This window comes from Ammospiza nelsoni, chromosome 7 (assembly GCF_027579445.1).
Source record: "Ammospiza nelsoni isolate bAmmNel1 chromosome 7, bAmmNel1.pri, whole genome shotgun sequence".
Taxonomy (NCBI): Eukaryota; Metazoa; Chordata; class Aves; order Passeriformes; family Passerellidae; genus Ammospiza; species Ammospiza nelsoni.
Window position 1 is genome coordinate 38,685,240 of NC_080639.1, and position 15,127 is coordinate 38,700,366.

At 48.5% G+C, this 15,127-nt stretch overlaps 1 protein-coding gene across 1 annotated transcript; it reads right to left on the minus strand.

Moving 5' to 3' along the window:
* Positions 1-1,254: 1,254 nt before the first annotated feature.
* ARL5A (ADP ribosylation factor like GTPase 5A) lies at positions 1,255-15,127 on the minus strand. The gene is made up of 6 exons (XM_059475643.1): positions 14,897-15,127; positions 13,091-13,151; positions 10,808-10,955; positions 9,714-9,797; positions 7,402-7,553; positions 1,255-6,746 (listed from the first exon to the last, which is right to left on the minus strand). Exons 1-6 carry the CDS (start codon positions 14,940-14,942, stop codon positions 6,698-6,700), a joined length of 540 nt encoding a protein of 179 aa, XP_059331626.1. The 5' UTR covers positions 14,943-15,127; the 3' UTR covers positions 1,255-6,697.

Sequence of the window (15,127 nt, forward strand, 5' to 3'; positions counted from 1 at the left end):
AAGATCATTTAATTCCAACTCCCTGCCATGGCAGGGACAGCTCCCACTGCCCCGGGTGCTCCCAGTGTCCAGCCCGGCCTGGGGCACTGCAGGGATCCAGGGCAGCCCCAGCCTCTCTGGGCAGGCAGAGCAGCAGCTCCAGGGAGGAACTGCAGAGCCCAGCCTGTCCCAAAGGAAACAGCTCCAGCACAGCCAAGCGGAGGTGGGAGGATAAGGAATGTGCAAAGGCATTTTGGCATCTCCTGCACCGTCCCAACAGGGGGGGTTTGCTGCAATTCCTCATTCCCCAGAACTCCGAGAACTCTGTGCGTTATTTACAGGGAGGTCGTGCCATGGGATCACCCCATGGACGCAGCTGGAAAGGATCTAAAGAGGTCATCCTGTGGGATCATTCCATGGATGCAGCTGGAAAGGATCTAAGGAGGTCATTCCATGGGAACACCCCATGGATACAGCTGGAAAGGATCCAAAGAGCTCATTCCATGGGATCACCCATGGATGCAGCTGGAAGGGACCCAAGGAGGTCATTCCATGGGATCACCCCATGGATGCAGCTGGAAAGGATCTAAGGGGATCATTCCATGGGAACACCCCACAGTTACAGCTGGAAGGGACCCAAGGAGGTCATTCCATGGGATCACCCATGGATGCAGCTGGAAGGGACCCAAGGAGGTCATTCCATGGGGTCATTCCACGGGATCACCCCATGGATGCAGCTGCTGCAGCTGGAAGGGGCCCAAGGAGCCCCAAATGCCCACCCAGGGCTGGTGGGGCTGCAGAGCTGTTCAGGAACTCCCTTTACAAACCCAGGGATCACCAAGGCTGGAAAAGCCCTCCAAGGTCACCAAGTCCAACCTGTGCCCGACCCCCCCTTGGCACCCAGCCCCGAGCGCTGAGTGCCACATCCAGCCCACAGACACAAATCTGGGAATTTGATCTCCCAACTCAGCTTTGGCTCCATCTCTTTTGCTTTTTGAGAAGTTTCCTGCAGCCCCCAGCGCTCACAGGTACCTGTGTGGGATATGTGGGTATGGAAGAGGGGCACATCCCTGGGATTCAGCATTTCTGACAGGAGAACAACATTTCACACTCATTTTAATTCCCATTCTTGACACCAACCAGCACAGACTTATCACCAAACTTGCCCCAAACAAACCGTCTCCATCACAGGCTGGGCAGAACAGCACATTTCACCCCAAAAACACCTAAACAGCCCCAAAAAGCAGATCAGAAATCATGTATTTGCTTGAAAACTTTCACTGCAACTCCCACACACAAAGTTTAATGCAAACAGGCACATTTTTACAAGTGTTTTCAACTTAAAATCATAAATACTGGTAGGTTTTAAAGAATTAGCAATTGACATAATCTATAAATGCATAAATATGATGGTACAGAGCTCCCCAGCCCAAATCTGTATTTGCTCCACTTCAACAAGAATTAAGAGAATGGAATGAGTTCCCTTCAGCTGCATGAAAAACAGAGTCTGAAAGTGGCAAAGGGGAAAAAATTCAAGGAATGCTCTGATCAAATTTCAGGGGGGGAAAAAAAAGTTGCTTAATAGAATCCTGGGTTTCCTTTACTATAATAAACAGCTCTATGAAATGTTTGGGCTAAATGACTTTAATACCCATGCGTGAGTGCAGCCCCAGGGGTGCTCCAGCTGGGAGCTGCCAGCCCTCCCGAGGCTCGGGATTGATGTGAAGCCATCACTTTAAACATTCTGAACTCATCATTTTGTACATTCTGAACTCATCACTTTATACATTCTGAACTCATCATTTTGTACATTCTGAACTCATCATTTTGTACGTTCTGAACTCGTCATTTATACGTTCTGAACTCATCACTTTATACATTCTGAACTCATCATTTTATACGTTCTGAACTCGTCATTTATACATTCTGAACTCATCATTTCATACGTTCTGAACTCGTCATTTATACATTCTGAACTCATCACTTTATACGTTCTGAACTCGTCATTTATACGTTCTGAACTCATCATTTTATACGTTCTGAACTGGCTTTCCCTGCAGCCTCAGCGTTGGCCAGGGCCTGGCTGCGTTTCCTGGGGAAGATGGCACAGTCTGGAGGGAGAGAGGCACGAAGGAGATGAGAGGAAAGCCGACCCTGCTGTGGGCACACGGGGCTGTTCCTGCCCTCTGCAAGCACGGCCAGGACACAGCAGCACCTGCCTGGAGCACCTCTGGCCATAAACCTGCCCCGAGCCCAGCCCTGCACCCTGAGGCAGCCCCGAGGGCTGGGGCAGAGAGCCGAGGGTGCTGAAACAGGCAGGGACACGGCAGGGACACGGTGACACCGGGGCTGTCCCCATTCCTGGTCACACACCCCCGTCCCACAGCCTGAGCTGCTTTATTTTTTACCCTCTCCACAGCATCCAGCTTTTCTTGGCCCCCTCCCCAGTCAGACAAGGAGAGCACGGAGCTGAAGATGTCCAAGGAAGGATTCCCAGCCTCCCAGGCAGAGCAGCATTTTCTGCTTCATCCGGTCTGAGTTTTGTACATTTACAAATAGGAAAAGCTTAAAAACCCCGCCCAGCTCTGTCCTCACCCAAAGTCTGGCTTAAAAGGCTCAGGGTGGCAAAGTGACTCCACTGTGGATAAAGCTACAATAGAAAAATTTCACTGGTAAGGTAAGGAGTGATTCTCACACATGAAATAAAAAGCTACAGAGGCAATCCCTTATAATTCATTATTTTTGGCCATTGAATGTATTCACCACTACAATATATTCAAGTCAATCTGGATTTATAACCAGGCCACATCTGCATTATCCACATCTGGATTATCACATTTTCCTCCCTCAGTGCCACTCCTGGTGCCACGGGATCAGCCCTGCCCTGCCCAGCACATTCATCTCAATTAGCTGAAAATTCCTTTTCAGACCTAATTAATCTGACAGTGACAAACTTCAGTGTTGCACCAGGCAGCACGGAAGGAAGCACAGCCACCAGGAGCTTCCCAAGGCCAAGGATTCCTGGATTGAGTTATTTAAACAGTCCCTCAACAGGAATGCCAGTCAACCACCCTGACACAAGGACAAATTCAGTATTTCCTGTCCCCAACTCAGTGATGCCTGATAAATGGAAAAGTGCTTGGAATGGCAGGGATAGGAGAACTGGAACAAATTTATCACAAATCCTGTTAAAACTTGGGTGTGGGGAGGGAAAAATGGGAAAAACCCACTCACTTCCACACACTGGGAGGCTTTCATAGATCTGTATCTCTGTTCTAAGGGAATGGGAAATAAAGCTGATTATGGAATTAGATTTAGGCACCTGAGCTGCAGAGATGTGGAAGGTGCTGGTCAGGTGCATTTACCATCCCACACCTACACAGTGCTCAGCACAGCAGCTGCTCAGCCTCCCAAAAAGAAGAGATATTAAAAAACGAAGCTGTTCACATTCCCCAAGTTTATTTTCTACCTCTCCTCACAATTAAAGACCTGTATAATTCCCAGATGCCAGAAGCAGCATATCCAGAGATGATTTACCAAATTGATGATCTTCTGAACCAAAAGAAACATCAGATTATTGAAATACGACCTTTTTCTTTTTTTTGCTACTAAAATGCCATTTTGCAGCATTACTTCAATAACCATTTTTAAGGCCCCTCCCTTTTGCTAAGAATGAATTTCATGGAGAACAAAGGCAAAGCTCGAGCTGCAGCTGGAAGCCAAGGCAGCAGAACCCCGAGGGTGGAACAGCAGCATCACACACCAGGTCCCAGCCAGGGTGAGGAGCCCTGCCCAGCAATCCCCAGCGGGAGCAGCACTGAGGCCAAGCTCCCTGCACTGGGCTGGGAGAAAAACGGGAATTCCCCTGCAGGGAAAAGAAAAAAGCTGTCAATAAGGAGCACTTACACACAACACAAAGGGCTTGAGAGATCAGAAGTTTGGCTGCTCCTCTCAGTGAGTAAATTTAGAACATTTCTGAGTTCACACACGTGCACTTCAAAGCACCATCACAGCAAATATTCCAGGTGAGAGTCTGGAAATGATCACACAGGCTGGAATTGATCACAGACACCACTCCAGGTGAGTCTGGAACTGATCACAGCAAATATTCCAGGTGAGAGTCTGGAAATGATCACACAGGCTGGGATTGATCACAGACACCACTCCAGGTAAATCTGGAATTGTCACCTCTGCTGACCATCCCCACAGACTGAACATCAGCATTTACACCCCAAAAGCCCTGGACAACACTACTCTGTGTCAGGAAACATCAGCCACCACTGAATTCTGGCTACATTTGCCCTGAAGAACACAGAATACACAGAGAGCTCACAGTGACCCAGGAGATGTCTGCAGTCAGGCTAACACTGAGTTGTTCACTGACCAACACCCAGAACAATTGAATGTTGGCATGCTAAACCCCTGAGGGCACAGAAAACCCTGTGTGACAGCCAGCCCTGAGGTGTGCAGGCACTCCCAGGCCCTGCTGTGGCCACTGGGGAAACCAAGACAAGGTGAACCTCAGAGGCCACAGCAAGGGAAGCGGCACGGGGAGGGACAGAGGAAAACCAACCTAAGGGCTGTGTAAACACAGAGTATCTGCTTGTAACACAACCCACACCTGCAGCATCTGACAGAGCTCCTGCAAATGCACAGGCAAGCAGCAGAAACCCAGCACTGCTCCACCAACAGCAGCAGCTCCTTCTCTCACCAGCCAGCCCCCAGCTCACCCACCCTGCGTGGATTCAGCCCAGGGAAGACATAAGACTCAAAAACCAAACACTTGGGTTTAGAAGCAAGTCTGCTTTTTCTTTTTTTAGACTAGAAAATGTACAATTCCGTTTCATATGCAAGTGTGCACAGAGCTCGTTGCTTGTAGATACTGTCAGAGAAACTGAGAGAGTCTTTGCATTAAATTGTTAATTCTTCAAACATTGATACATTTTGCAATACACCAGTTAAATACCAAGATCTATGTGCATGCACTAGAGATATATGCATGTACACCTTAATGTTTAACAAAGACAGCAGATCCCCCAGCCAGGGAGCGTTGGAGATACCAAAAATAGATTAAAAAGTTAAATTCTTTACCTGCCTTTGTTAAATACAGACTTAGAGACTGCCTCCCCTCCTTTCCCCAGGATTCCCATGCTCCCAGGGAGGCAGGTGGGCAGCAAGGCAGGAGCTGACCAGATTATCCCAGAACCAAAGAGAAGCACCTTAAAAAGTTCAAACTAAGCTTTAAAATGTCTTTAAAACACCTTTTCCATCCTTACCAGGCACAGGGCTGAGAAAGGGAAGAACACTTTAAACATAGTTTTGTTTCATTTTGCTGAACTCCCAATGCATCTCCCACAGAAGAGCCTGACATTTCCAGCCATCCCATTGCCTCCCCAACTGCCTGGGTCCTCTAAAGTGGGAACTGTGACCCCCTTCTGCCTGGGACAGCCGTCCCAGCAGGAGCTGCAGCAGGGAGAGGTGATCCCAGTGGTCTCACACTGCCTGGGCACCATGCAAGGGGGCTCTGCTCTCAAGAGTTCTGCCCTGGAACTCGTGTGGGTCACCTGGAGCTTTTCAAGTAGTGTCATCTGCTTTGTCCCTATCCAGTCCCCTCCACTGCATATTGATACATCTGCACATTTTAGTATCTGCACATTTTATGTAGCAAAAAGAGTTTTTCCTCTGAAAAACACTTCATTAGAGTCTGACTTGTACGATTCCAGTGACACTTTCAAACATACTTTTGTGCCTCTTCTTTGGTTAAGAAAAAGAAAAGATACTTTTCCCTTTTTGACAGCCAAAGGTATTTCTGCCAGACCTGAATCAACCAGCATAGCAGAGAAGGAAAGCAGTGGACAGGACCTGCAGCATCACCCAATCCAGTGATGACCACAATGAAAAAGGAAAACCCATTTCATCTGCAACTCTTTGGCAAATTTGTTCTGTTTGCCAACCCTGGAATATGAAGCTCAAACTGTGTGCCTCAATCCATTCCAGCCTCCTCCCTAATCCAAGAATCATGTGGAAAAACAAGCAATGGGCTAAGAGAGAGTTTGTCGATCAGGTGTGATTGACGTTACAGCCGTACGGACACGCGGGGACGGGCGACACGGGGACGTGGCCGTGCCACAGATTAGCACTACTGCCAACATACTGATTTACACTGGGCTGAGCAGATTGCAATTAACCTAGGATTGAGGTATAAATATACACAAATATGTACAGTACACATACAGGAAAAGAGTTCTGCCTTTGTAACGTCGGCCACCTCAGAAACGCTGGAGAGTCGATCCCTGCGCCAGTGATTCGCTCGCTGATTTCCTGGGACAATGAACCAGCACCTCCCACTGGAGAGGGCCACAATGGGACCAGAAAACTCTGCATTAAAAGCTCCTTCCCCTCTCTCCATCCTCCCCAGGCCCGAGGCCGGGCTGTTCCGAGGGGCAGCTTGGAAAGAAGGTTGGTCACAGCTCTGAGCACGTCCTCGAGGAGCCCGACCCAACCTGGAGCCCCGAGAGCTCCTGTGCTCTGTGCCTGCTCCCAGCTCCTGTCCGTGTGTCTGTGTCTGTGTGTCTGTCTGTGTGTGTGTGTGTGTGTGTGTGTGCAGCTATGCAGAAAATACAGTTGCCATCAGTTCAGTATAAATACATCCACCCCACCAATCTGCCACTGGAACAGCTCTGCTGCAGCAATGTCTGTGCAAAGAGGTCATTAAAAATCATCTGATCTTCAGGCGGGACATCATCCACTCCAGTCCTTGGCACAGCCTGGGGACACAGGAGACAACAGTTAGGGGATGCTGGCACTTCTCAGGATAACTCCAAAGGTAACTGCACACCAACAATTTAAACTCTTCCCAAGAACTCTCAATCATTTCTGGAAACTCCTCACTCTCTGCATGGCACTTGCTCAATCTTATTACATCATCCATGGCCAGAGAATTCAGATCCCAGATCTTCAAGACATTAAGTTCTCCCTAATTAGGATTATTCTTAATAAACCACATTTCAGTTTGCCCCCACCTCATCCCACCCTCATTAAACCAAAATCATATCAAGTCTTATTGCTGTGAGGTGCCACTGTGGATTTGATGTAGATTTGGTGTTCTGAGCCTAAAAATCTTCTAAGTATCAAGATTATGAAGCCATGATGCCCTGGCACAGGTGCCCAGAGCAGCTGTGGCTGCCCCTGGATCCCTGGAATGTCCCAGGCCAAGCTGGACAGGGCTTGGAGCAAGCTGGGACAGTGGGAGGTGTCCCTGCCATGCCAGGGCTGGGATGATTTTAAGGTCCTTTCCAACCCAAACCATTCTGGGATTCTGGGATTATGGACAGGGCAGGAATGTGTGTTAAACCCAAACACCACGATACAACCCCCAGAATAATTCCAGCTTCCCCTCCTGAGGACACAAATCCCTCTTACCCCTCTCCAGTGAGAGCACAGCAGGCCTGAATGTGCCACTGGTGATCCTTAATTGAAGTCAGCTTCAGGAACTGGGAGATCTCAGCTACTGTCATGCACTCCTTCACATCCTGCTTGTTAGCAAAGATCAGCAGCCCTGCTTTCTTCAAGTCCTGGGGAGAAAGGAGAGGGGGCCATGAGAGAGCAGAGCAGCCCCAGGAGGCAGAGGAGGGGACACAGAGCCCCAGCCAACAGTGCTCCAGAGCAAAGTGCTGCAGGCTGGCAGGAGCTGCAGGAAATCCCCTGATCCAGCTCAGCAAACAGCCAATTCTTGCCATGGATGAGGGGTAAAATCTCAGCACAACGTTGTGCTGTGCTCCATGAGGTCAGAGCCCTGTGCACCCTGTACCTGAGTGTCACAGACATGTTTTATGGAAAATCCTTTCCTTAGGATTGTTCCTCCCAAGAAGCTGGGAGGCCTCAGGAACAAAATGCAAGCAGTGGTTATCTGCTGCTGTGGGATGCAACAGGTGCATCTGGGATTGGGCTCGTGTGGTTGTTTCTAATTAATGGCCAATCACAGCCAGCTGGCTCTGACAGAGAGCTGAGACACAAACCTTTGTTATCATTCCTTCCTATTCTATTCTTAGCCAGCCTTCTGATGAAATTCTTTCCTCTATTCTTTTAGTATAGTTTTAATGTAATATATATCATAAAACAATAAATCAGCCTTCTAAAACATGGAGTCAAAGCCTTATCTCTTCCCTCATCCTGGGACCCCTGCACCACATCTGAGCAGCACTGACAATCTGGCACAGTGACTCCAGGGATGAGCTTATTTCACCTCAAATTGCCTGGGATTACACGAAGGCTTGGGAATATTATTGAAAATCTTTCCTTTGGAAAGCAAAAAGGTGTTCCCAGAAGCCAGGCCAGCTCAAGCACTGAGCTGCCTATCAGGCACACTCCTGTTTGCAAGCAGCCAAATTAATTCCCTAATAATCAACTGCTCCAGAAAATAGATGGAACTGAGCTGGACAACTAATTCTGCCTTAACAGCAAGTCCATGGAACCGTCTAGGAGAAAAAAAAAGGTTTTCAAGGAGCAAAGAAAAGCGATTTAAAATCAATATTTGACTTTCATTGCTCTCTCCCCCAACGTCACAGGCACGTCTGGAGAGGGAGCCTGGGAACATCCTGCAGGACACAAAGGGCACATTCACTGCTCCCAAATCGGCTCCACTCTGCCCGAATTCCAGACCTTCCCTGCGGCAAAATCAGCTCGTTAGCAACTTCATCTTCCTTGAGAGAGCAGCAAACAGAAGATGCAGGTTTTTGCAACAGCCTGAGGAGCCCAGCTCTGAAATCCCAATCCTGGGCAGCAGCACCAAACCCCCCGTGCCACATTTAACATCCCACAGCCTGACCTGCTCTATTAGAATTTACTTTATTAAAAACAACTTAAATGAAACATCCAAAATTAAAAAAAAAAAAAAAACAAAAAAAAAACCAAACCACCAAAACCAACAAAGAACCCAAACAAAACCAAAATAAAACAAAACCCACAAAAAATTAAAACTCGAAAGATCCTCAGCAAAGCCCTTGTTTTTCCTCAAAGGAAATCCATAGGAGGCTGTGCCCTTCCTGCATGCTCCCAAACCGTGGCTATAGGTTAAATATAGATTGAATATTTTAGGCTATAATTCCATCATTTTTATGCATATTTTTTTATCCTGACACTTAAATTTGGAAGCTTGGTGTCAGCTCACACACCCTGATCCAGTTTGCATTCAGGTCATGCCACAGATGCTGCCTGGCTTGTACATCAGCCCAGCTCAGGTTTAGAGCTGACCCAGGGCTCAGATTTAAGGAGGGTCTGTACAATTTAGGAATTCCCACTCTGGAATTCCAGATACCCCCAGAGCAGTGGCTGCTGCAGCCACGGGCTGGAGTTCCTTCGGTTTCAGAGCTGGGTGCTCTAACACACACTGTAAAGGCTCTAAAACCTCAGGCAACCATGAAGATATCAAAATAATTATTAACTTATAGCAGGATTTTTTTTTATTATTTAAAGTCTCTAATTCAGATATTAGCATGGATTGAAGTACAAAACCCACAGATGTCCCTGACAGGTCCCAGCTGCTGTTTCACTGGAGCAATGTGACAGGCTACTCCTGTAATTCAGTATTAATTAACAGCTTTGCTGGGAGTGTCACAGAACACAGTGCAGCAGGGACAAGGCAGTTCAGGGTGTAAATCTGCTTCCCTTGGTGTGTATCAGCCAGATCATTAAAATAAATATTAAAACAAATATTAAAGACACGGTGCACTCACCTCGTGTGCTAACATTTTATACAGCTCTTCTTTAGTCACAGAAATTCTCTCTCTGTCTGTGCTGTCCACCACAACTATCACAAACTGCAAAAAGGGAGATTATTAGGCAGAGAAACTCCTGCTGTTCCCACTCCCAGCCCATTATCCAGCTGGATTATCAGACCCCATCCCTGTTCCCAAACCTCCCTCCAGCCCCAGTAATCCCACAGTTATTCACTCTTGTGCTGTGCTTTGGGGACAAGGCAGCTCTGACACAACTTTTCACTTTCTGTTCTCCATTTTTCAGTGAAAAATTCATATTGAAATCAAGAAAATTCTCTGTAATCCCAGATCTGGTTTTGTTCTCTGCTTGGTGTAGCTGAGGCATCACAGAGATCCCTCAAATCATTTGTTGCAGTTTTTTAAAACAAAATTAATAATTTTTCTTTGTCTAGGTCAAGAACTAACATGCAAACAGATATCTGTATGGGATTTAAAAAGTCCCGAAGCTCCAAACTCCAAGAACACCCTCCCAGCTTCATTTAGGCTGGAAAAGAACTTTAAGGAATCCCAGCACCTCATGGGGACGAACTGGAGAACAAAGGTAATCATTGTAATAATTGTATTTAACCGTACAAAATGTCATTTGTATAATATAAATATTTAAATATAAATCAAATACTTAAATATTTGTATTATTTATATTTATATTTATATTATTTATGAATATAAGAAATATGTTGTTTGATAACATATAGGAAAGCTTGACTTAAAGCATTATTTTATGAAGTTGTGTGGTTGATAAAATTTATATACTGTTTTTTTTTTTTTTTTTTTAATATACACACACACGTGTGTGTACTGCAACCGCACCTCTTAAGAGTTCTGAGAACTCATTGAAGCTGGTGATGACAGGAGCTTGTGAGGCAGAGCTGCCAAGGGTTTGGAGGGAACTTTGGGGCTGCCAGGCAGGTTTTGGAGCACCCACTGCAGGGAGAGTGAGCGTGCACAAGGGGATTGTGCCATTCCCAGACACAGCAAGTGCCATTCCCAGAGAAGTGAGAGCACAAGGCCAGCCCCACAGGGCAGGAAAGTGGCAGTGGCAGGGCTGTCACCTCGGTGTTGGTGTAGTAGGTGTTCCAGGAGGAGCGCAGGGACTCCTGCCCCCCGATGTCCCACATCAGGAAGCGCGTGTTGTTCACCACGATCTCCTCCACGTTGCTGCCGATGGTGGGAGAGGTGTGAACCACCTCGTTCATGGAGCTGCACAGGGAACAGGGACAGGGACAGGGACAGGACAGTCACCCAGAGGCACCCCTGGAGCTGCAGCCCAGGGACAGAACCTCAGCAACACTCCCTGGGCGGCCAAGGCAAGGGGTGGTGGTGGAAGGGGCAGAAATGTAAATAAAAACAGCAATGAAAAGGACTCGGTGAACTACGGAATAATCAAATTATAGAGCTGAGAGAGCACTTGTGAACAAAATGTGTTATAATTAATTAAACCATGGAGCTGAGAGCATTTTTGCTTCAGAAGCTTTTGGGAGCACTCAGCTCTTCTTTCTCCAGGCCCATTTTGGCTGACATGGGACAGAGCAGTTGTTTTGCTTCAAGAATGTGGTTAAGCCACAAGATTTCCAAGGTTTCAGAAAAACAACAGCTCATCCTCCAGCTCCACCAGAAGCACTTCACCCACTCCATCCCTCTCTCCTTCCAGGGCAGGCCACTAAAACCAGACTCTCTTCACAATGCTTCTGTCCTTACTTCCTCCTCTTCTCCCCTCAGCACAGCCAATACACAACTTTCTGGAGACAAATGCAGCCATTAAACATTTCAAATGTACTGTTTAGTGATACTGAGTGTGACTTTGTCACTAAGAACACCAGTTTCACATCAAACACCAAATGTGTGCTCTGGATTCTCCAAAAGTTCAGACTATTTAAACTCTACTGTAACAGGCAAAAAAATTAACAGTAGCTCCAAGGCAAACCATGTGTTCAAAAGAACTTAATTATTTTTTCTTCTGATCATCTTGATATAGCTTTTCGTTTTGTATGAACCTTTTTGAAGTTCCAGCAGAGCTTTTAGTTACAGTGACAGCAATTTGAGACTTGTAATGGTGCTGGGATATTTCCTGAAGAGGATACAGAGAGCCAAGGAGATAAAGGGATGGTGCAGTGCTCTGAAAAACAATCCCAGCTACCCTGGGCCAGTGCAAGGAGAGCTGAGTGTGAGAATGGGAGACAAGGAAGTGTCTGCAAGAGGAAAAATGGGATCTGCAAAGATGGGGCAGGGTTAAGGAGGAGTAAGGCAGGAGAATAAGGAAGCTGGGAAAGTCCTGTGGAGTCAGAGTGGGTACAAAGAAAAAGGAGACAGACAGAGATCTGTATGAGAGGGAAAAGAAAGCACTGAAACTGCAGAAATAAAGGGAAGAACAGCGAGACATTTGTGGAGGAAGTGGATTAAAAACCACCAAGGATGGCCCTCAGCTGCAGCACTTTCCAGACTTAAGAAATACCCTTCACTCTGTTTGTGCTTTTGAACATCTCTCACTCCCTCTATAAATCACCATCACCTTCACCTTGCACTCTCCCTGCAGCGTGGCAGGGCACCACCAGCAGCCAGAAATGTCTGGGGAAAAGCAGAGCAGGTTGGGATGTGACAAACCCCAACCATTCCACAAAGCCAATTTTACATGTGGGCTTGGAGCAGCACGGCCACATCATTTATCAGGAATTATTTCTGACTCAGGAACACTCCCCTGTGCCACACACTGCATGTGGGAAAGGCCAATCTGTCCCCAGCACAAACAGACCTTGAGCTGCTTCTGAGCCTGTGGACAGATTGGTGTCCTCTATCAAACTGCAGCTGGGAACTGAGATATGAAACTCATTTGAGCTCCATGTAAACCAGGAGCAAGGTTAATGCAGAGCAAACACAAATCAATGCTGCTGTGGAAGGCAGAAGGTGCACGACAGCGCGGGGGTGTTGTCCTGGGCTTGTGCTGGTCCAGCCTTCCTCCTTCATGCCATCCACAAACAAACTGATCTCAGCGCTGGGGACACAAGTCAGGGCAGGCAGAGGTGCTTTGCCACTCACAGAGTGATCTGTGTGCTGTTCAAGTCCGGGCCGTGGATCAGTTTTGCAACAGTGTCCCGCAGCCAGCACTCACTCCAATCACATTTTATGGGGCTGGCAGAGAGCCAGCCAGGGCTGTGACACCAAGGGTGCTGGGAGGGCATGGTAACAGCAGGTGATGTATCCAAACCCCCTGAACAAACCCTCATTCATCCAGCAGAGCCCTTCCCAACTCCAGGCACCCTGTGGCACCTGGAAAGCTCAGAGTGAAGCGCCCAGAGCCACGGAGCACACCTGGAAATGCCCCCGCAGGTGCTACTTACAATTGGTACAGAATGGTCGTTTTCCCCGCATTGTCCAGGCCCACAATGATCACCTTGTGCTCTGCAATGAAAACAGCACTGGTAAGTCACAGCTGTGGGGCTGGATCAGAGTCGGTGCCACGTTTGCCTCTGGTTTCCTGAGCCAACAGTGCCCAGCTCCAGGTGCCGTGGCCAGGTGTGTTTGTGGGCCAGCCCAGGAAGTTTGTGTGGGCAGGGAAGGGACTGGCAGCTCTCCCCCTGCACAGAACCGTTCCTGAGAGATCTCAGAAGGATGTTTTCCATCCCTGACTGCCAGGGTCACGCTGGGATCATCTCCCAAGCTCCTGCAGGCTTGTGCAGCCTGTGTCACGCTGCACCCCCCCAGCCACAACAGCTCTCAACTCCACTGCGAACTTTTCAGCTCTCAACTCCACCTTCCCTTCACCCAGGCAATCTCCTGATGCCTCTGCAAAGAACAGGTAAAACCCAACCAGGCTGGGGTGATCCCTGTGCCCCCAACATTCCACAGGACACATTCACCCAGCCTGGCCTTGGACAAGTCACCAGGTGCTCCACACCCCACCTCTGACATTGTGGAGCTCAATGTCCCATCAATTCTTGCTTCCCTTCAGCACCTGCTCTCCTGTGCATCACAGAAGTGGCTCGGAACTACAACCGGTGGTGTCAAGCACATCCAAACGGATGATTCCCAGTTTGGGAGAGCACAGCCAGCTCACAGCTCTCTTACACAACTTTCACTTGCACAACCAAGCAGGAGCAGTCAAGTAAAAGCTTGGTGAGAAGGGGGTTTCTCCCCTCCTTACCCGTGTTCCTCAAGGGCAACAAAAAGCATTAAGAACATGCCCAAGCTTCAGACACCGAGATCAATCCCTGCCAGCAAACTGATTTATCCCACAGGAGAAGGAGGGGACAGGGGTCAGGTAAGTGGGGCCATCTGGGGTTTGATTTTACCAATATTGTGTGGTTTTGCAGAGTTGTCTTTCATGCCCTCCAATACAAATTCCAGCTTTAATAACTTTGCACAACTGCACAATATTGTAAAAGTGTCTGCTTACCTGACCCCACATAACTAGGAACTTTTGTTTCAGGTGGGATGCTGCCAGCATAGTGGATGTTAGAAAATCAGTTGGAACAGAAGCTCTGAGGTGGGGCTGGACGCTACAAGACAAAAATATTTTGCTGTATTTGCACTACACGGTAACGGGGACATAACTGGGACATTCAACCAGCAGGTGTGAGAGTACTGAGCTTCACTCTAAATCAAATCCCAAGGACTTCAGGAACATGGAAAGAGCATCGGGAGGTGTTTTGTAGTTAAAGTTACAACTCTCGTGAACACCTTGCTGTAAGGAGACAGGTGTTAAAAATCCCAGAACCCCAGCATGGTTTGGGTTGGAAAAGAAATCAAGGATTATCCAGTGCCATCTCCCTGCCATGGGCAGGGACACCTTCCATGTCCCAGGCTGCTCCAAGCCCTGTCCAACCTGGCCTGGGACACTGGCAGGGATCCAGGGGCAGCCACAACCGAAGCTATAAATAACATTTACTCCGTGAAGGAACCACTTATCCAGCACTGCCACTTAAACCCGTACTCTGCCGACAGCAGGACGAACCCACCCGCCGCGCCACGGCTGTGCTTCTCTGAGGAGCACACATTAATAATTGAACAGGCGGCTGTCAGGAAATGAGCACTTCAGTAATTGAAAGAAGGTGGGAAAAAAAAAGGTTAAAGCCCCCGACTTCCAGGAGCCCGTGCGGCCGCCCCGGAGCGGCTGTGGGTCCCTCCCGGATCCCCCCGGGCCTCACCCTGGTGGTTGAAGAGCCTCCATATCCTGGTGAAGAGGATCCCCATCCTCGGCCGGGCGCTCCGGGCCTCGCCGGCCGCGGCTCTGCGGGGCCGCGGGCGCTCAGGGCCCGGCGCAGCGCCCCGAGTGCCGTCTGGGGCCGCGCCGGGGCCGCTGCCGCTCGGACATCGCCGCGGGGTCGGGACGGGGCTCGGGACGGGGCTCGGCAGCGGCAGCGGGGCGGCAGCGGCGG